At 39.3% G+C, this 23741-nt stretch overlaps 1 protein-coding gene across 1 annotated transcript in view; it reads left to right on the top strand.

Annotated features, from left to right (window-relative positions):
- Positions 1-23741, top strand: part of LOC140200307 (progesterone receptor-like) — a 326010-nt gene that overhangs the window by 162607 nt on the left and 139662 nt on the right. Inside the window, exon 3 of the mRNA XM_072263440.1 lies at positions 424-540. Coding sequence (XP_072119541.1) covers positions 424-540 — 117 coding nt within the window. The remainder of the gene's footprint in view (positions 1-423; positions 541-23741) is intronic.

The following is a 23741-nucleotide window of genomic DNA, read 5'->3' as shown; positions in this document are numbered from 1 at the left end:
ACATTATCACACAGGTACTGGAGTTAAAAATCATTCTCACTCTTTTTGGGATGTAAGTAAATAGGCCATGTGTGCACCAATGTATCTAGAGGTAGTTAACCAGATAATACAGGTTCCTTAGGGCTTTACTTGATTTTTCATCCTTTATTTCTCATCTTTGTACCAAATGGTGGTATCCCAAGAAAAGGAATGCACATATGCAGTATTTATGCTGGCTACCAGTTCTAACTAACAGCAGTAACTTGCCACTGTCATTTTTTTTTAATGAGGCAAAAGACTATTTGTAGAAAGACAAATAAATATCCACATTTGCTTAATCAATTAATAAATGCAGCCTATTTCATGTCTATTGTCTTCTTTTACAATATGTGCTTTGTTTTTTTTCTTTGGAAATAGTAACATCAACTAACTTCTAATTGTCAGGGCAACATAAATACTTATGTGCAGGAAGAAACGACTGCATCATTGACAAAATCCGCAGAAAGAACTGTCCAGCCTGCCGACTCAGAAAGTGTTATCAAGCTGGAATGGTGTTGGGAGGTAAGAGAAAAAAGTTCTTCGATTTAAGTCAAAACAGGTAAATCTGTTCATATATATTTTGCATCCTATCAAAATTGTATTGAAGACATTGATGTATACATGTAGAGTTGTAAGTGAATGCATATTATTTTATATCCATTGCCCAGTGAACCTGTAATTTATACATGGAAACTGGTATTGGTAGTAAGTGGTAAATTTCACTGAATGGTTTAACAATTTCTGCTAATGTTCTCCAGTGTTTCATGCCATCTATAGTGCACATTATCAAGGGTGTTCTGTACAAATAAGGTAAATATATTTATGGTCACAAAGTGCAGCACAATTATTAGCAACATTGCAAGCAAATCACTCACTAAAACCCTAGTGCCCTATCACCTAGTACCAGTGTTGTGTCATTGTTGGGAGTGCGCAGAGCTAGAGGAGAATGTAGGTCTGCTGCCCGCTGAATTTTCAATGTTCTCTTTCATAATTCCATTTTCAAAAAAAAAAAGAGAGTAAAAATGCTGCATGGGTAAGAGAATTTCCAAATAGGTCTTTGTCATCTTTGAAGGAAACAATGAGATATTGATGGAACTCTGAAGCAGATTTTGTTTTTAACGCACTCCTTATGATCATTGGAAATAATTGTTTACCAATAAACTCTGTAACCCGCATCCTAGTTTGCTTTCTGATATTAAAGTATTGAATATTGTAGTTTTAGAATTCACCTAGCTATGTTCAGTAGTAGATAAGGGAAATTACAATTCCTGTACAAATTTTCCAGCAGGTGGCTCATAGCTCATTGTTAAAGAGCTGGACATAATTTTGCAAGGTATCTGTTGAAAGAAAATCTAGCTTACTTGGGCCACGTGGGTTGATTGGCCTTTCTTTTGAATGAATGAATGATTTGTATTGTGAAATAGGAACATTTTCCTGTGTCTTATTCTTGTACATGTATGAAATACCATTTTGGAAATCATGGCAGTTGTTTATGCTCCTCCTTTTTGCATGAACTGATGATACCAGTGACTGGAAGAGAGTGGTTGAGAGTGAATAGGTAGGTACTTTAATAAAACTCCAAAAATCCTTGCATTTCCTTTGATGTTTAGTGGTTATGCTCATGTCCACAGGTCTGTGTGTGTGTGGGGGGGGGGGGGGTGTTTGCTTGAGTTTATTAATTACCCAGTGAAGTTTAAATTCAGTATATCATTGTATGTTAATATCAGTTCCCCTTACACATTATATTTTATCGATCAATGTCAAAGAATTTAGATGAGCAATTGTGGTGATACTAGTGTATTGACAATATTGTAATCTGGCGGGCTGGCGTGTGCCAGTCACTTTCTACCAATAGCTAATGCTTTACAATTGATAGAATTGAAAAGGTACCAAATTGCAGAAGTTTTTTTTAATTTGAAAGTTAATGATTAGTTCCTGATGACCCATGAGTAAAGGCACCACTCCGTGTAGCTATTACAAGATGCCAATTCAATACCTGACCTGTGCTGACCTTTTATCGTGACAAGTGGAGGATTCATAATCATAACCAGGAAATTGCAGCATCTGAAAGTCAAAACTCTGTGTGGTGCAAAAAGGATCTTCATTCATATCCTGCACAGGACTTACACCCGTTCCCCTAGGTTTGCCAACAGAGTGCCTTCAATGTGCACCACATGTCTCTTGTGTTTCTCAGAGCTAAGCACTTTGATGTCATGCAGCTTGGATTGAGACTGCCAGCACACACTGTACTCTCAAACCTGAACAGCTGAGAGAGCAGAGGGAGACTTTATCCCTTTTCCTAGAGTTAAGGAACTAATCTCGGACATGGGTTACAGAAGATGAACACAGTGTGCCTCAGAAACACAGCACTGTGTATGTACTCTGTGTTCATGATTAACAGTGTGTATTACTCAAAAAAAAAACACAATTCATTTTCAATTAACAGAACGTAACTACATTTGTAAAGAAAATGTCCAGTAAAGAGACTAGATGGCTGAGGGGTCATAAAAAAAGTTTTCTTCATGCAGAAAGATTTAACATAGATGTAAGATTCCACTTTATTAATATCACAGCGGTTGCTGACATTAATATCAACATGCTTAGATACATAGTCTGCTCTTTGTTTATCTATCAAATCAATTACAAACATTTTACTAAAATGCAGCTTCAGGAATCAGTACAGTTCTAGAGCTTACCCTTTTCACATATGTGTGCATTTTTGAACAAACGTTGAATGTAACCTCAAGTTTGTCATTATCTTAATGGTAGTTATAATGAGCATAATGTATCAGATCCACACTTCTCAATCTTAATCTTAATGGTGCATTGTACTATGGATCTTGGCCTTTCATGTATGTATGGAAACTGGATTGATAGTCTGGATGGACTTTTTGAACATGTCAGGTTTATGAAAATCAATTGAAAATTAATTTTATCAAATCAAACCCTTGTATGAAACCCCCAAAGTAGTTTTGAGGGAGTCAGAGCCAAGAGGGAAAATCACAAACAATTTTTAATTCTTGCCATCAGCTTCCAGTGACCAAGGTTCCATTTTGATAATGCACATTCATAACATTAAATATTGTGTCTAAATTGTTGGAAATAAGGTTTTGCTTCATCATTGACAGAGCACACTGATAAAATGGCAGTGTTTTGAAAGGAGATCAGAGCAATTTAATCAGAATATCATGTTTTTATAATCCCGCCTATGTGGTAAAAGAGTAGGGCAGTGAGTAAATCTGAAATAATTTGAATACATTATTTTCCTGCTGAATTAATAACATAAATAAGCTTTTTATTATGCTCAGGGGAAAGGAGCATATTTTATTAAAAGCACATGTGTATAACTTTTGACCAGACGATTAGAGACATATGCTACAAAAAACTCAGCAGCAAATGATTAAGAACACAAACACTTGATATGCACTCCTGCCAAATCCATTTTGGACCTCAATTCACAAGTCATTGCAAATTATAGCTATAATCCAATTAATAAACCCTGGACTACTGACAGAAGTATTTAATTACTTAAGCATAGTAATTTAATCACTGCTTTACATCTTGTGGTGAGGAAATCCAGTTGATAAGGTGTGACTCTGATGACAGGCAATGCCAACTCTATTGCCATCTGTTACCCCGGCCCTTGAAATCCTATGTCAAGGTACGTTCTTTTCCTGGGTGAACTCTAACCCATGTCTCCACTTGCCCACAAAAAAATGAGAGATTAATTCTTTAATTGACCTTGTCTGCAGAAACTGTTTTTAAAAATGAACAAACACTACTATTTAATGGATTTCATTCCTTCCGTTCAATTGACATATAGTTATCTATGCACCCAGTTTTGTAAAAAAAAAATCTCAATATTAACATTTCTTGTGGTTCCTCTAGAAATTCATAATTTCAATATGGAGGTTGTTTAATTTGATGTATTTACGTACTCCTTTGTGTGACAAGGGAGGGACTATATTTGTGACTTCTACTTCACTGGACAGGCTGCCACAGGCTGCTTGCAGGATTTTTTTCAGTATGGATATTGTGTTGAGACTGAGAATATTACCACCGTTATTGTAAATATTAGTGTCAGATTGACAAACTCTCCACAGGAAACTTTCATCTATGATCAGCTCAAGCTAACAGTGTGCTTGAAAGGAAGATCAGCAACAATTTGAATTTGCAAAAACTGTTATATGCTCCCCCGGTGTATTATACAAAAACTGGCATCCATCCTAAAATGGACAGGTGCACATGAGGAAATGAGTTAATAAACCTCTAAGAAAATATGTTGATTTTAAGAAATTTTCAAAAAGAAAAAGGCAGAGAAGCTGTAATGTTTAGAAAGTGTTCTTAAGTTTTAAAATATATTTATTATATATATATATAAAGAAAGAGAGAGAGAGAAAGGAGAGAGAGATGGCACGGAATAGGTCCTTCCAGCCCTTTGAGCCACACTGCCCAACAATCCCCTGAATTAAATTCTAGCCTAATCACGGGACAATTTACAATGTCCAATTAACTTATCAACCGGTACATTTTTGGACTGTGAGAGGAAACCGAGCACCCAGTGGGAACCCACACAGTCATGGGGAGAACACCCAAACTCCTTACAGGCACTGGTGGGAATTGAACCGGAGTTGCTGGTATTGTAAAGCCCCGTGCTAACCAGTACGCTACAATGCTGCCCCATGGTTTTAAGGCATGAACAATTGAAAATAGTGTATGGAATTGAAAATTAGGCATCTAACAGCTTCCTGATTTTTGCCAAGGAATCATGGCACTGGCTAGACAGCATAGATCCTTCAAGGAAGGAGAAGTTTACCCATAGCCCAGTGCATATCAAGTAATAAGTGTGCGTGCCTGTAGGTTCTTCAATTCAACACTATTTGCAAGCTTTCATTCAATGTTCAAAGGGTATTTGACATGGAACTGGTAGTGCCAGTAGTACACAATGCACCTATGCTGCTGAGATCAGGTAGCAGTTGATAATGATGATATTAACTCACAGATTGACCAAGTGCCATTTCAGAGACAAGGTGTTGGAAGTGGGTGGTATAATAGATAGTAATGGTTAAAGATAATACAGAGAAATCCATGAAGAGCAGCATTACAGACCAGATATATGGGAACAAGCTTCCATAATATTGTTAGAATCAAAAGTCCAACGTTTGTGCGCATGTTTGCTTATACAAATGGCAGAACTAGCATCCACTTTCTTCTCCACTTATCAGTCTACTGCACTTTTGATGCCATTCATTACAGTACTGTGGGTATACCATATTCAAGTTATTTTTGTGCATTTTCTGACCCGGCCAAAACAGACTTATGGATGTCTGCAAAAATATAATCTATTTCTCGCATGGGGATTGGCCGCATAATGAAGCTTAGGCTTCTCTGGTGTAACATTGCTCTGGATGCACGTGCAATGAAATTGCTGACAGGAGGTAGCATACAGCACCCAAGGTGTGAAATGTAAACAGATAAATGAGGAGAGTTTTCAGCTTAGAAATTGTATCATGTGGAACAACTTGAGCAAAGCAGCACAAATTAATTGAAAGATAAATGATGAAGGGATTTCAGGAATCTAATCTGAAGTCCATGATCAGTCCGTGATAGGTTCGGAATTGAGGACTGTTTTCTGGTTCGGAATGCTGTTGCTCGCTTCAACTGTTAGCATGATCTGTGTTTTTTTCCTTTCTCTTTTGCATCGATTGTTGGTGTTTTATTTTTATTTTTATTGTTTTTTCCTTCTCTAATTGGGTTCTTTCCGGTCTCTTGCTTTGTGGCTACCCGCGAACAAGCAAATCTCAAGGTCGGGTAATTCATCGCAAACGCGAGGAATTCTGCAGATGCTGGAAATTCAAGCAACACGCATCAAAGTTGCTGATGAACGCAGCAGGCCAGACAGCATCTCTAGGAAGAGGTACAGTCGACATTTCGGGCCGAGACCCTTCGTCAGGACTAACTGAAGGAAGAGTTAGTAAGAGATTTGAAAGTGGGAGGGGGAGGGGGAGACCCAAAATGATAGGAGACGACAGGAGGGGGAGTGATGGAGCCAAGAGCTGGACAGGTGATTGGCAAAAGGGATATGAGAAGATCATGGGACAGGAGGCCCAGGGAGAAAGAAAAGGTGGGGGGAAACCCAGAGGATGGGCAAGGGGTATAATGAGGGGGACAGAGGGAGAAAAAGGAGAGAGAGAGAAAGAATGCATGTATATAAATAAATAATGGATAGGATACGCGGGGGAGGTGGGGTATTAGCAGAAGTTTGAGAAGTCAATGTTCATGCCATCAGGTTGGAGGCTACCCAGTGGGCATATAAGGTGTTGTTCCTCCAACCTGAGTGTGGCTTCATCTTTACAATAGAGGAGGCTGTGGATAGACATGTCAGAATGGGAATGGGACGTGGAATTAAAATGTGTGGCCACTGGGAGATCCTGCTTTCTCTGGCGGGCAGAGCGTAGGTGTTCAGCAAAATGATCTCCCAGTCTGTGTCAGGTCTCGCCAATATATAGAAGTCCTCATCGGGAGCAACGGACGCAGTATATCACCCCAGCCGACTCATTTCAGCGAAATGATCTCCCAGTCTGCGTCGGGTCTCGCCAATATATAGAAGGCCACATCCTATCATTTTGGATCTCCCTCTCCCCCTCCCACTTTCAAATCCCTTACTAGTTCTTCTTTCAGTTAGTCCTGACGAAGGGTCTTGGCCTGAAATGTTGACTGTACCTCTTCCTAGAGATGCTGCCTGGCCTGCTGTGTTCACTAGCAACTTTGATGTGTGTCAGGTAATTCATACGTTCTTTGATAATAAATGAACCTTGAATTGTCAAGAATGTAATTTTCTTCCCAAGTATTCCATACATATGTTGCATTTATGCAGGAGACACAGACAGTTGCTCAGGATCACTGTGCATCCATGGAAGTCACTTCCTTGATTTTGGTCCATGGTCATGTAGAAGCAGGTTTTAAGACCATTTGTGAGGAGTGCTTTGTTGTTACTTAAAGAAGGCTTTCTGAACAGTTTCCAGACCCCAGAGTCAAGTATCTGGAACACTCCTCACCTAGCTCCATTTCGAGTAAAATACTTAACCCTCACTGCAGCTCCTTCTTAGGACCTCAAAATCTGCTCAGAGGCCTGGTTGTAACCATCACCTTGACAGCTTTCCCCATACTGCATCAGCAGTATGCTCACCCAGTCTATGAAACCATCACTCCAAACCCTGTTACCTCTTCCCTGGTAACTGTTCCCTTCCCCAGTCAGGTCCTCAACGTTTCACTTCCAGCAGATCTTCCAATCTCATATTCCACCCTGCCCTCTTGCCCTGTGTCTTCCCTTCATATCCCTGCGCTATGTGCTACTTATTTCCTTTACACTGGAATGTCTGAACAAAATGTCTCTGAATGTACAGAATGCCTGAGGCCTATTCTGTAAAGCAGAACACATTGACTCATGCATCAGGGTATAAGGCAGCAAATACAGTATTTGTCAGCCAAGGCATACTGCCAACTTATTGTGCCTTCCTAAGCAACAAGTAACTCCTTACACTTAGTTTTGGTTTTGGAGTTTTAAATTGCCTGTGTTTTTGAATCAAGAATATTTTCTGAATGGATAAGGGAGAGAAGACCCAGGGGATGAAGCGGTGTAGTTAGTGAAGCTGATTCAGTCAATAATTCAGTCAATTAAGAAAACAGATGCTATAAATCTGCAACAGAATTCTAATTTGCTGGAAATACTTGGGAGATTGCAGGGAGTCAATCTTTCAGGTCAGTGAGCCTCCATCATTTTACCTGCTGTTCAGTGAGATCCTGACCAAGACCATGCATGAGATGAGATAAAATGCCACTGCTGTGCACCATAAGGTCAGAAAATTCATCTCTCCTGCTTCTTTCTTCCTGACAGACACACCTCTGGTCACATTATTCTGAGGGAGTGAAAGCATATCTGAAGACTGGCCCAGTCCTTGTCTATACTACTGAGTAAGAAAGGTTTAACTATAACCATGAGAAGAAAATGGAGGATATTTGCTGGATAATCGCCAACCCTTTACCAGAATTACCAATTTTCTCCTAGCTCTACAGATCATGAATTTGGAGGATGATTTGCATAAAGGAAGGCAGTTCCCTCAGACTGAGTCTTCATATGTTGTTGCAAAATGATTGGGTGGGATACTTAGATGTTCAGAATTTCTCAATGCATATCCCCCACCAGCATTCTGATCACACTTTCAATACATTGTTTTGCACAGAGCCCTTCAGGCTCTCTGTAGTAAGAAAAACACGAGAGAATGTCCCAAGGCTTCCAATAGTACTTCTGTGTTTCTATTGCTCACTAATATAATATTGGCCTCCGAAACAGTATACCTAAAGTTATTTTAGACACATGAGATCTAGCATTCTACCTGATAAACGTACTCTTCAATAACTGTATAAGTGTAGGACTTGGGTTCTTCTCTCCCTTCATCTGCCATTTCAGCAAAAGAAGGGATATGCTGCAAAGAGGAGCATTCCCCTTTTCTATAACACTGTGGTGAGGCTTGCTAAACTTCTTCAGAAGTAATGGGGAAGTTTTCCCATATTTATGCCCTTAGGCATCAAGTTAAGTCAAGTTTATTGTCATTTAACTATATACATCTATGTTATGAATATAATCACATAATGGTATATAGAAATGAGACAACTTTTCTCTGAACCAGGGTGTAAAGCGGAGTAGTACACATAACACAAATAACACTCAATAATTTATGAAAGTAAGGATGAGATCTAAGAGGAATCACACATAAATAACAAACTAAAGTACATAAATTAAATTTTATAAGGTACAGAACAGATTAACCAGTGAAACTTTGAATGCAATGCGGCAGGGAGTTTAGAAGCCTAATGGCCTGATGGAAGAAACTGTTTCCCATCCTGACTGCTCTTGATTTTATTCATGGGAGTCTCCTGCCTGATGGTATAAAGTCAAAGAGGATGCTGTATCGATGGATATGATCCTTAATAATACTAAGAGCCCTGCGTACGCGGCGCTCCTGATAAATGTCCGTAATGAATGGTAGGGAGACCCCTGTGATCCTCTCAGCAGTTCTCACAGTCCTTTGTAGGGACTTCTGGTCCAATGTTCAGCTGCTCCCATACCAGACAGAGATGCAACTTGTCAAGATGCTCTCTTGTTCCCCAGAATTTCCTCTTTCTGCTGCATTGAGCTTGCAAGAGCTTTTCATTCATTGGCACCCCTTTTCCCATCAGTCAAGTTGCTATAGGAACAAATTAAAGCATTACCTTAAAAATAGTAAATTGATTGATGATGCAATTGAGGTTGTTAAGCTGACTGAAGGAATGAATTCTATTGCAAAATGTAAAATAATTATCAATTATCCCATAGGGACAGAATCTTGAAGTTAAGGCTAAGGTCTTTAGGGTTAATATTAGGAAGTAGTTCACATGAATGGTGATAGTCAACTGAAATGTTGTTCTCTAAGAAAAACTATTGAGTTTAAATTAACATAAAATGTCAGTACTTAGATTTGGTACTTTCCTGTTTCACTAAAGAATCAAGGCAAGAGCATTCCATTGAGATACAGTCCAAGCTTGAACAACTTAAATAAGCTTATTCAATTAAATACTGGAAGAAGCTCAGATCTGTGAATGTTCCGTTCCTGCTCCAATTTCTCTTGGTCAGTTATAGGATCACCACTGCCAAAGACGGGCAGGTTCAAGTTTTCTAATGTTGTGTCCTCTTGGTAGTGAATCAACTCTCCAAACAATACAGTATAGCTAAAAATACCTGGCAAATACACATCAATGAACACTCTGTCAAAAAGGTTGTTTCGCTCCAGTGAGGATGAGCATTGATTGCAACGTGAAAGGAACTGCCACTGAGCCTTGCCAGAATATCTGAGGTTTTAAAGTTAAAATCCAACTTCTGGTGGCCTTTTCTGTTATTATTCTAATTTTAATGATTGAAAAGTACATAGCAATGGAAATGTTTTCCCTAATGCAGGGGTTCCCAGTCTGGGGTCCACTTAATAATATTGGTCCATGGTATAAATAAGGTTGGGGAACCCTGCTCAAGAGGTTTGACAATACAGGTTGGGTTCTTTGCATTCTTGAATGTGTGTATATTGAAAGAGTCGTCGATGAAAGCAGCATGAGTAATAATGAAAAGAATTTCCAGCTATTGAGTTAGGCCAGCAGCATTTTCAGAGCAATTTGCATGGCGAACTTTACTTCCTGTTTGGAGTGAAGCAAAACTCTACAAACCAGCAACTAAATGCAGAAGTGCTTACAGTGCTATAATTTCTTGAAGCTCCTAAACTGTGTTAAAAAATTTAAATCTGTGAACGTTTTCTCATTTTGAATCTAGTGGCCCAATTTCCTGGTCTCTTATCCTTTTCTTGTGGTTGTGTCTAAAGGTAGACCAGGTCAATGTCACTATTGATGGATTCTCTTTCAATGTTCTCCAGGAGGAACATAATTTTGCTTTATAGAGATAGAATTATTGCAGTTAAATCAAATGGCTTAATTGCAAGGATACAGCTTAAAACTTGATAAAAAGTATTTTAATTTGGTTCACCAAGTTTTGTTGCAATCTCTTTGTCTGAATCATCAGAACTACCCAAGATTTTATTAGCTATTATCAGGGAACAGAGAGAAAAGTGTCATTTGCAGTCCATGTAAATTACCTTATCAGGAATTAATTCCCAAATACCTAATAGATAGCTGGTCTTTGGATGAAAGTAAAGGTATAATTTTCCAATTTTAGTTGTCATTGAGAATCTCGCTGACAGTTATTTAAGATTTCAGTGAGCATTGCAAATAATTTTTACAATAAGTTCACTGAAATAGAAAAAAAAATGCTCTGTAGTCTCATAATTGGAAAGGTATATAGATTCTGGCATTTCAAGTGACCCCTGAAAATCTGCACATGTTTCAATAATTTGTTTAATGAAAAAGGGAATTAGAAACGAGGAACAATTTCACTTAAGTTTTCAATACAATTAGAAAAATTCCATAAAGTCACAGTCTTTTAATCATTGCTGTAGTATTTGCCTTTGTTTTGTATGGAATTCTGCTTCCTTCCAAATGAACAGTTTGTTCTCCATGCATGTTAGTCTGAAAATGCCATTGGCACTGTTCAGATAGATGAATACTTTTATAAAGACCTACTCAACAATCTTGATATCAGCATATTAACTTAACTGAATTTAAAAATCTCAATTCATGTGGTTAGATTTGATCTAACATACATGGATTATCAGTCCAGTCCACTGGATGTCTACTTCAAGAAATAATACTTTATGCCACTATATCATGTCCCATGATGAGTGAGTTTAACATTAGTGCAGCAACACTAAGTACTGATATATTTGTTTCTTTCATGTGTGTCACAATTTTAACATGTGCCGAAGGTCATTTCATTATTAGATCAGACAGGATGACAAGCAAAGTTGCTGTCTTTCTATATTATTATTAAGTATATATGAGATGTGTTTGTTCCATGATTCTGAGAAGCAAAGGAGCTTAACAACCCTGCTTTAACATGAACTATAGCTGGGGCAGCATGTACCAGCTCACTGTACTAAATTATATTTTGCAGGCTCCTGCTGTAACTAAAAAATGAAATTATCTTACCAAGAAAATTAAATTAAGTCGTCTGTAAATAAGGACGTAGGAGTTGATTGTGTTTTGTGACATAGCTGTCCACTTTTCATGTACTGATTGGACTCAAAACGACAGCAAGCTATTGTTAAACGTTCAACTTACAACATAGTCGAAGCCCTATGAGTTACAAACTTATTTAATGTGAGTGTGTATTCATTACTAGGACCAAGAAACTTTTGCCTAGGCATTCAGATACACTAAAATGAGTGAGCTTGTTGGTATTTGCATCTTTATCTAAGGATTACAGCAGTTATAGAGCCACCCTTATAAATTTCAGTAGAGTTACATTACCAAGGCACTGAGCCTAACTGAAGAAAGTATTGCACAGTATTGAAGACATTGTGTCACTCAGGACCAAGAGTAGTTTGGGGGATTTTGGTGAGGGTGGGGTTGGATGAAATAAATGTGATGAGGGACAGGGAGAGATGACTGGTGTCCCATAGACAGATACTTACAGCCCTGATATCAGGAGAAAGTGTCCACCAAATGGATGATCAGCGTCTAAGGCAAAGGAGTGTTATACTTTTGGATAGTCGGAGGTCTTGTCAGTGATTGATAGGAATCATCAGGGGATTGAATGGCTGCTTTGTCGATACCTGAGCACAAAAGAGATTGGGACCCTCATGGTGTAAGAGATTCAGGACACTGGGAGCTGGGGATTAATGAAATAGGGGAGGATGATGAGTGAGAATTAGGATTTCTGGCAGGTTTCAGGCCAGAAACCTCCATAAGGACTGGTTCTGATGCAATCCTGATGAAAGATCTCAGTCCAAAACATCGACTGTTTATTCTGCTCCATGGATCCTGCCTGACTTGCTGATTTCTTACAGCATTGTGTGTGTGTGTGTGTGTGAATGTGTGTGCGTTGCTCAAGACTTCTAACATCTGCAGACTCATATGTGTTTATGAATCACTTACGGTAGTGCCCAGTTGAATTTCTAGAGTGAAGTACTGTACAAAGGCATGGAAATTTTCTTTAGTGTCTTTCAATCCAGTTAAAGTCAGGTTTTAATCATGTAACAGTGGAAAAAATAATCTTAAAATAAAATATCTTGATCTCCATGATGACTGATGAAATAAAATAACAGAATGGCTTATTAAAAATTTGTTTGCTCAAAAGAATTGAAATTATTTTAGTTATATCTAATTAGAATCTAGAAAATAGATTTATTTAATGTCAATTCCCATGGCAGTGCCAACTCCATCTAGAGATTGGAAATGAAATCCAGAAATATCATGTGGTCAACAGTACACTCTGAGAGTTAAAGCCTGTTATTCAAATATTTATCATTCTGAATGTTATACTTCAAATTGCATTACTCAAATCATAAAACTTCTTGCCAAAATAACTTTTCCACCCAAAATAGCTATGAATTAAAAATCTTTTCAAGAAAGTTTCCTTTCCTCTCATCTGAACTTTGGTGAAAGATCAACAAATTGCATATATGGAGACTTTTTGAAGTGCAGCATTTTCTCAAAGCGCTTCCCACAGACAAACTCAACCAAAAGTTGATACTGAGCAAAGAAAGAGATATTAAGATATGAAGGTAGGTGATTAAGAGCTTTGTCACAAGTGGTAGGTTTTAAGGAGAAGAGATCAGTGCAGTTTTAAGGACATAGGTCAGACTTTTAGAGTCTTGCTATTAAAGATATATCTACCACCGGTGTGGAGAAGGAAGTTGGGAGTTTACAGCCTGGTATGGAAACACTAAAACCTTTAAATGGAAAAGCCTACAAAAGGTAGTGAGTATAGCACAGTTCATCACAGTGAAGCTCTCCCCACCACTGAGCTCATCTACAAGGAATGCTAGCACAGGAAAGCAGCATCCATCATCATGGATCCCCACCATTCTGGCCCTGTTCACCTTGCTGCTGCCATCAGAAAGGAGGTATAGGAGGAGCCTTAGGTCCCACACTACCAGGTTCAGGAATAGTTATTACCCTTCAATCATCAGGCTCCTGAACCAGAGGGGATAACTTCTCTCACCACGACACTGAACTGATTCCACAATCTGTGGCGAACACGAGAAAATCTGCAGATGCTGGAAATTCAAGCAACACACACAAAGTGCTGGTAGAACACAGCAGGCCAGACAGCATCAATAGGAAGAGGTACAGTTGACGTTTTGGGCCGAGACCCTTCGTCAGGACTAACTGAAAGAAGAAATAGTAAGTGATTTGAAAGAGGGAAGGAGAGGGGGAGATCCGAAATGATAGGAGAAGACAAGAGGGGGAGGGATGGAGCTAAGAGATGGGAAGTAGATTGGCTAAAGGGAAACAAAGCTGGAGACATGGGAGAAAGAAAGGGGGAGGGGAACACCAGAGGAAGACGAAGAGCAGGCAAGGAGTGATTGTGAGAGGGAAAGAGAGAGAGAAAAAGGGCGGGGGAATAATAAATGAATAAATGTGAAATAGGGGATGGGGTGAGAAGGGGAGGAGGGGCATCCCAATCTATGGACTCACTTTCAAGGACTCTCCTGCTTATATTCTCAATATTATTTATTACGTATTTATCTATTATATTTTTCCTTTAGTACTTGCACAATTTGTTGACTTTTGCACATTGATTGTTTGTCTTTGTTCATGTGTAGCTTTCCATTGATTCTGTTGTGTTTCTTTGTATTTACTGTAAATGCCCAAAAGGAAATGAATCTCAGGGTAGTATATGGTGACCTCTACGTACTTTGATAAAACTTTTATTTTACACTTTTTGAAAAAGTGCGTTGCAGTTCTGTGTGTCTCTGAGAAGGCTCTGGATTTGGAGAAAGCCATAGGCATAAATATAGCTATGACCAAAGAAATATTTTTGTGCCTGAGGATGATCATTTGAATTTTTTTTTAGATCAGAAGCCAATGTAGATGGGTAAGGACAGTGATGATGGTTTGACTGCAGTTGACAATTGGGCAGCATGGTAGTGTTGTGGTTAGCACAGCACTTTACAGTACAAGCAACCAGGTTCAGTTCCTGCCACTGCCTGTTAGAAGTTTGTATATTCTCCCAGTGACCGTGTGGGATTCTTCCAGGTGCTCTGGTGTCCTCCTACAGTCCAAAGATCTACTGGTTGGTAAGGTAATTGGTCATTGTAAATTGTCCCATGATTAGGCTAGGATTAAATTAGGGTATTACTGGGCAACATAGTGTAAAGGACCAGAAAGGCCTACTCTGCTCCATATATCAAATAATTAAAAATAAAATAAAAATTATGATGTAGTCTGCAGAGCTTTGAATGTTTTTAAGTTTATGCAGTACTAGACTTTGGGCAGTAGAGACAAGGATAATTAACACTATATCAAGATTTCCATGGCAGAAGATCAGAGATGGCAATAGCTGGTAATTTTACAAAGGCTGAAATCACCTGTCTTTGTGATAGACAGCATATACATTCAGTGACCACTTTATTAGGTACACCTATAAACCTGCTTATTAATGCAAATATTTAATCAGCCTATCATGTGGCAGCAACTTAATGCATAGAAGTATGCAGACATGGTCAAGAAGTTCATTTTTGGTTCAGACCAAACATCAGAATGGGGAAGAAAAGTGATCTCAGTGACTTTGACTGTGGAATGACTGTTGGTGCCAGATAGGGTGATTTGCGTATCCCAGAAACTGTTGATCTCCTGGGATTTTCACACACAATAGTCTCTAGACTTTACAAGACATGGTGTGAGAGACAAGAACTATCCAATGACCAACAGTTCTGTGAGTGAAAACACTTTGTTAATGAGAGAGATCAAAGGAGAATGGCCAGGCTTGTTCAAGCTAACAGGAAGGAGGCAGTAACTCAAATAACCATGTGCTACAGCAGTGATGTGCAGAAAAGCATCTCTGAATGTCGAACCCTGAAGTAGATAGGCTACTGCACCAGAAGAGTGCTAACATACAGTCAGTGGCCACTGAGGAGGTACTTAATAAAGTAGCCAGTGAGTATACATACACCGTGATATTGATTGTCCTGTTTCTGTACAGGACACAACGGCATCTTTAGACTGTCAAAGGTGTGGATTGTGGGGAAGAAGTACTGTTTAGGGCAGATGCCTTTTATATTGCTGTTGGTTCTGTTCAATTGGCTGAAGTACAAACGTTTGTATTTGATTGAACAGAGGGATGGAAGAGTTGAAAGAGCTGGATGTCATCAGCAGAAGTCAGCAAACTTACCGTTATCGTTGGATGAATTTTGCAGAAATGCAATAACTTGAGAAGGAAAAGATTGGGTGCCAAGGATAATGGCTCAATGGAGGAATAATGGAATAGGTATAGAAAAATGAAGTATTATAGTATGTAAGGAGAGAAGAATGAGGAGGGCTAATTTTCTTCTTGATGTCAAAGGTGGCTTGTAGTTGTGGACACTTTGGTTTAGAAAGAGCTATGGTGTCAGTGGCTGACGAACATGATTTATGCTGGGAACTGAAGATGATGATTTTAATCTTTCTAATGGAGATTCCCTGTAGAAATTCAGTCACCAGTCCATGACTAATTTAGGAAGGAAAAAAAATGACCTGGATAATAAAAAAGAAAGTGAATTTCAATATTTTATCATTTTGGTTGCCAGCCATGTTAGTCTGTACTCACTGGTGACAGTCTCGCCTCTCAATCCAAGGTCAGCAGTCAAAAGTCTCACTCTCAGGATGCGAACACATTATCATACTGTTAGGTCAATGTAATGCTGGAAGAGTGCTATATAGTGGCAAGTTACTGTCTTTAACGTAGGACATTAAATTAACCCTTTGTTTGCCCTCTTAAGAAAATAACTTTATTTCAATATTTTAAGAATAGGGTGTTGTGTACTTAATGCTTAAGTAGTATTTGAGTAATATTGTAAGTATATTGTTTGATGCACTTAAAAAATTCATGGTGGGTTATATGTAAAAATACATGAAATGCATATGTCATGATGTACCACATGATACGAGGGGTTATTGTTAAGTTTGTGGCCTAAGGTAGAAGGAGTCAATTTTAGAAAACCTTGCACATTTATTTAAACTACATTTACACACTTAGTCCAGCAGTCGTGGAGCATACGGATCCCTTCTTTGTAGAAGTCGGCGTCTTGGACCTCCAGAAAGTGGTCCACAACAGGGATGATTGATAAGTTTGTGGCCTAAGGTGGAAGGAGATGAGTTATTAACTTCAGACTTTCTGCATTTTCACTCAAAGAGTTGAACTGCATGTGCATGTAACAAGAGCTGTATAACTCATCTCCTACTACCTTAGGCCACAAACTTATCAATCACACCTGCTGTGGACCACTTCTACAAAGAAGGGATCCACATGCTCCACGACCGCTGGACTGAGTGTGTACATGTAGGAGGACACTATGTTAAAAAATAAATATGCTAGGTTTTCTAAAATTGACTCCTTCTACCCTAGGCCACGAACTTATCAATCAGCCCTCGTATGTGCGTGCCTCACTTAAAGTAACCACGACGTTAGACTCACATTTTGGACTCCTTTGTTTTCTGTTTTGGATTTTACAAAACATAACATTGGGGTGGGGTTCGCTTCAAGTATTTAAAATTTATTTTTGAACAAACATTTCCAGAAACAGATTATTTGAACATTTGTTTCACGGCTTCTTGAGGGGTTTTGCAGCGTACAGATACTGCTAACAGACCATACAGGGCATAAGTCAAAAAAAGATTCATTGACTACAAAGTGTTTGAGACTACTTTGGTTGTGAAAAGAACTTTATTAGTGCAAGCTATTTAATTTTATATATATATATTATTTGAGGAGTTACTTTAGTTTTCTTGCAATGTTATTTATCTTGGAAGTGTCTTAAATTTATTTAGCTTAATTCCCAAAGGCCCTTTAGCAGTGTTTATCTCCCAGCAACTAATTATTTAGATTCAATCTTCAACCTGAAAGCTATAAAATGTTGCAAATCATTATTTTGGAGAACAGTAATTTACAACAGATTTAACTTGTCATAAATCTCAAATTTAAAACAAATGAAAGTTATTGTTTACACTTTTTCACTTTTTTCATGAACAAGAGATTTTTAACAGCAAAAAAAATCAAGTTAGAGATACCCTTTTACCTTGGGTGTTGTCCAGGTGCCAAGAATTATTTCCATAGTATTTATACACAGTTTGTCACAAGTTTTACTGGATATCAGTTTTAGGGGAGGGTTAGTGAATGCACAATGCATACCCACCAGAAATGCACAGTCACCTTGTGACTTAAACAGCAAAGAACTACAGCCACAAACATGAGAAAAACTGCAGATGCTGGAAATCCAAGGGAAAACACAAAAAAAAAGTGATGGAGGAACTCAGCAGGTCAGGCAACATCTATCGAAATGAATAGACAGTCGACGTTCCGGGCAGAGGCCCTTCATCAGGACTGACCCTTTGACTACAGCCAACTCTTTGACAATCATGCCAAGCTGCATTCTACTTCCCTCTGCCACCAGATCATCAAATCCTTGCAGATCATCTGCTGATTTCTCTCTCCTGTTGCCAAGTGTGGCGATTTTGGTTTCAATATGCTGAAATTTGTACTGAATGGTTGGAAGATATCAAACGACATTTTGCAGATTAAGTATTCTGCCGTAAACCACTCCCTGGTGCCCTGTATTAGTAGATAACCCCTGAGAATACAGCTCAGAGTTTAAGCAGTAGCCACATGGAGTAAGGAAAAGAGGAAGGGGTAAGAATAGTAAGATTTCTCTCAGCAGGCGTTCATTATCCACTCACTGTGTTCGGGGACAATTGTCCCAGATGAAGTACAGTGAAACTGAAACACTTGCGTGATAATGGCTCCAGTGAAATCAACACTTGCCACAGCCAGAAATATGACTTCAGAGTAGAGCAAGGACTGAATTGTCAGTGATTCTCAAGGAGATTATGGTAATAAGTTGTTGTTATTTGGCTCCTTCCAATTTGAATCTGAAATATTTATATCATCTCACTTTGCAATTATATGAACAAAATCACTCCCATTCTTTATCAAGAACATCAGATGTGGCTCATTTGGTACCAGTCTCACCTTTATATCATTCTAGAGCATGTGTTCCCAACCTAGGGTCCACAAACCCCTTGGTTAATGATGGAGGTCCATGTCATAAAAAGGATTGGGAACTTCTGCCCTAGAGAATTGATTGTAAAAGTCCTGTCAATGCCACTCCATTGCTAAGAGAGGTGACATCCCTTGATCAAACTGACTTTATTCTTTTGCCTTTGCTGCAGGTCAATTAGTCAGTAGTTTTGCAAGGATTACGGGCTTTGCCTGACCCAAAGCACTTCACATATAAAGTGCCTACAATGGAACACCCATCATTGAGTGCCTCTCTTCACCTCTAGCTTAGACCAAGTTCTACTCCCTCAGATACCCTTGTTGGTATATGATGTCAGCAATGGATCTGTGCTCACTACCTCATCACATTTCAACATCAACACTTGAGTCAGAATGGTTACTAATCAGAGGCAAGGGCTATCCCCTGCTTTTAGCATATGAAGGCTAGGAGAACCGAGAGGAAACAAAATGGCGAGCCCCTTTCTTCTAGACTGTCTATGAAAGGCTTGTCCACCTATACTTTCAATACATGCAATCCTATTTCTCTCTCTATGATGGCACTGCCTTTTGCTAAACAGTCTGTCCCTGAACAGTAATATATTTGCATGTCCACAAGTCAAAAATGAAGCCTGCACAAAATGATCATTCCATACCAACTTCATGAATGCAGTATACCATATCCCACACAATGCAAGTACCTGCCTTCCATGTGCCTTTACCTGTCCCAGACTCCCAGAGTTCCAGTGCGGGACATCAGTTTTCTTTTCCCCCATCTCCACTAAGGCCTTCAGTTCACACTCCTTAAACACTTGAGATATTATCTTGGCTTCTTGCTGAAGCTTAGCACTGGCTGGAGAGTGCTTAGCACAAAGCCATGAAGGTACTTGCATCCCTATGAAAGGGTCTGGCTTCATTATGTCCTGTTGATTCCACCCGTAAGCTGTGTTATTTGCAAACTACAGCCGTGATTTCAGCAGAAATTTTAATTAGCAATTAGCAAACCAAAACTTATTTCAGAGAATTTACCGAAGTATTTTATAGTCATAGTCATACTTTATTGATCCCGGGGGAAATTTGTTTTCATTACAGTTGCAAGAAAATTACAGATGTTGGAAATCTAAACTAAAAAGATAACATTTTGGAAGCACTCAGTAGATCAGGCATCATTTGTGGAAAAAGGAACAGTGTAAACATTTCAGGTAGAAGATCCTGTTTTCCTTTTGGGGCGTCAAGTATTCCAAGGGAGGGCAGAGCAGGAAGGAGCAGCCAAACAGGAATTAGCAGCACATGATCGCGTTTCATCTGTGTGTTGTGCATGATGTTACACTATTTGTTTGAAAGGACGCAATACATTTTTTATTCTTGCTGAGATTGTAGTTCTAAATACCTCATATTCAATAACATTGAAACTATTTGCAAAGAGAAAAATAAGAACAAAACAAGGCAATACAAAACAGGACCAGGAGTGGGCTAATTGTTCCTCCGTTCAGTAAGATGAATGCTGATCCATTCTTGGACACGTCTCCCTTTCTGCTCTTGCCTCTCTTATCTTTTAAATGTTTGTTCACCTTCATCTTTAAGTATATTTAATGGGTCCACCTCAAGAGATTTCTGAGATATTAAAGAGCAGCAAGTCTCTGAAAGAAGCTAGTACTTTTCAACTCCATCATGAATATGCAAGCTGTTACATTAAGCCATGCCTTGTAATCCTAAACAACCCACCAGGGGAAGGATCTTCCCACCATCCACCTCATAGAAGCCCCATAGAATCATGCATATTTCAATATGATTGCATTTCATTCTCCAAGAGTAGAAGCCCAACCTGCTCTACCTCTCTTTATATATCAATCCTTCATCCAGGAATCAATCTAGTGAACCATTCTGCTTGGCTTCCATAGCAAGTTACACCTTTTCCTTAAATATGGAGATTTATACCATACACAGTGCAGTTCCCCAATGTCCTGTAAAGCTGCAACAAAACCTCCAAGTGTTTATACACCAATAATAATAATAATAATAATGGCTCCGTCTGTCTAAGTAGACAATGGATGCGCCTTTCGGGGCGCAGACCTGGGCGATGAATATGGAGATCCTGGGCTGCCCAGACATCAAGATCCCCCTCTCGGCCTCGCGGATGTGATCCAAAGGAATGCGAAGCAGTACATTTGGCATCAGCTTGTCTGCAGGAGCTGCCGGGAGGTGATGTGATACGTCATCCAACCGCCTTAGGGGCTCCACTCCGGATTTGTGTAGGGTTTACTCCTTAGCCTTCTCTTCTCCCGAAGATACCCACCTTGGATAGGGGCCCATACCGGGTACTGTCAGCCAAAGCCAGCTGAGCCCAGGACTTGTGTAAGGCAGGGTCGTCACACCCTGCAGTAGTGACATATGGAACCACTACCCACTACCTGTTACACACCAGACCCTTTGCAGTAAAGGCCAACATCCACTAGCCTTGCTTATTGTAGAACGCATGCAGGCTAACTTTTTATTTTTCATGTATAAGGACCTCCTAACCCACCTTGGGCACTAAAATATTACCCCAAACCTAAGCACTTGTATTTGACTGGTAACCATTTACGTGGCACCTTATCAAATGCCTTCAAGAAATCCAAATACACCACATTTTCCAGTTCTCCTCTGTTACATTCTTAAATTTATTAACCACCATCTTGACTTTGGTTGATCGCATTATGAACTTCTAAACACCCTGTTATTACTTAGTTAAGTGAAGTCAGGTTTATTGTCATCCTTGCACAAGTATGGTGAAGTACAGGTACAATGAAAATCTTGTTTGTAGTAGTATCACAGGCATGTAGACTCAGACAAGATTCAGAATATAATTGTACATCGATTATACAAGGCAGGAAAGAAAAAAAGGCAACAAAACAAAATAATATTGCAAAGAAAACACAATCAGAGACATGTCCTTAGTAGTGCAAGTGGTTAGTAATGAATTATAACATTCCCCCAAAGGAATACTTGAAGCTGTCTGGTCCACAGTGTCCTGCATTCTATCTACATCTCCTAAATGATGGCATTACATTTGCAGTTTTCTAAATCTCCCCAATATCCAGGGAATTTGTAAGATTATAATTAAATACTATCTCTTAAAGTCTTCTTTTAAGACCCTAAGAGGTATGCAATAAAGTCCAGATGTCTTTTCAGCCTTTAGCCCCATTACCTTTTCTCTAGTGAGGGAAATCATTTAAGTACCTCCCTCACGATACCACCTTGCTTATCTATTACAGTATATTTGTGGTGTTTCTAGAACCTCTACCATCAAGACCAATCCAAAACAATTGACAATCATTTCCATTTTAGCTATGTTTTTCTATTATTTGTCTGGTTTAATTTTATTTTCTGCTATCTTTTTTCTTAGTCACAATTGGTGTAATGAGTGATGAATTACTGAATGTTGAAACACAGAGTAAGGTCGTTGGGCAGTGTGCCTAAGCCATCACCTTTTAGCACTGTAGTGGAGAAGAGACAGTACCTCACCTCTTTGCCCTCTGTGGGTTCGCGAAGAAAGTTTGGAGGAAGATGAAAGGGCCTGTGTCGCGTTTCATCCCGAGCAGCTGCATGACAGAGGACTCTCTGATCTTTGGGCTGTTCCCAGGGGCGCACATGGAGACAAACATCAGGTGCTGCTGGCAGATCATCAAGTCAGTGAAAGATGCCCTTTGGTCTGCCCAGAACTTGTTCATCTGCCAGCATGTCGAGATGTCTGTGGAAGAATGCTGCCCACTGGCACACTGCAGGCTGCAGGACTTCGAGCAGAGGGACACACTGAAGCTCGGTGGCCACCACAAGAGCTCAGTAGGGATGGACCGCAGTATCGGGTTCTTCCGCTATGGGACACGGAGGGTCTGCGTTGGATCGATTATTGTAGTAGTGCACTGCTCCAGGGGACAAATGAGTGTCAACTGTTAAGGAATGCAATAGAACACTACTTAAGACATTGTCTATGAATGTCAGAATGAAAAAGCATTACATGGTTTATTCTTGTAAATATATTTTTATTATGGATAGTTTATTTTGATATATATAAACTCTCCTTAGTACAGCAGCCAATTATCTTAATCCTCCTGCGGTTACCCCATGACATAGCAAAAAAAAATCTCCTGAATAACTTATCCATATGTTATGTCCGAATTTGCTTCCATTAACCTCCAGATGGTAGATCCCAGATCACCTCAGTCTGCTGTATAAAATGATGTTTCCTTGATTTATCTTTGCTGATTATCCAAGATGTGTATCTTCTGTTCATCACCCTCTCTGCATCAAAAACTGTTTCTTCCAATTACTCTGTCAAAGCTATCCAGGATTTTGAGCACCTCTCAAATTTCCACTTTAAAGAGAGTGGGTGTATCCTCATGTTTTTAACCTACACGAAGGTTAATCTGCATGATAGCTACTGGAAGAAGAGTAATTTTCTATTAAATGAGTATTTTACTGCCAATTTCTGCAGTAGACTCATTTTTGGATGAGAAACTTCGACACCTAAAAAGATTTGGTGCCATGATAGTGTAGCCCGGCACTACTATAGCTTGGAGCATTCCAGAATTTGGAGATCAGTTTCAGTGCTGTTTCAGTCTCTGTACATCCTCCATGTGGAATGTGTGGGTTTTCCCCGAGTTCTCCGGTTTCTTCCCACAGTCCAAAGACCAACCAGCTAGGTTAATTGATCATTGTAAGTTGTTCATGATTAGGGTAGGGTAGGGTTAATCAGGGCTGTGCGGTTGCCGCAACAGTGTGGCTCAAAGGGCCAGAAGTGTCTACTCCAATCTGTATCATTACTTATAAATATAAATATACTAATTGTTGTAGGGTTACTGTAGTCTCATCAATTTACGTATTATAGGCAAAGATAGAGAACACAAGAAAATCTGGAAATCCAAGCAACACACACAAAATGCTGGAGGAACTCAGCAGGCCAGGCAACTTTTTTGGAAAAGAGTACAGCAGTCAATGTTTTGGGCTGTGACCCTTCATCAGGAACTCATTATATTTGCTCACTTCCATAGATGCTTCCTGGCCTGCTAAGTTC

Source organism: Mobula birostris, chromosome 7 (assembly GCF_030028105.1).
Source record: "Mobula birostris isolate sMobBir1 chromosome 7, sMobBir1.hap1, whole genome shotgun sequence".
Taxonomy (NCBI): domain Eukaryota; kingdom Metazoa; phylum Chordata; class Chondrichthyes; order Myliobatiformes; family Myliobatidae; genus Mobula; species Mobula birostris.
This window is presented reverse-complemented; position numbering and strand designations above follow the sequence as displayed.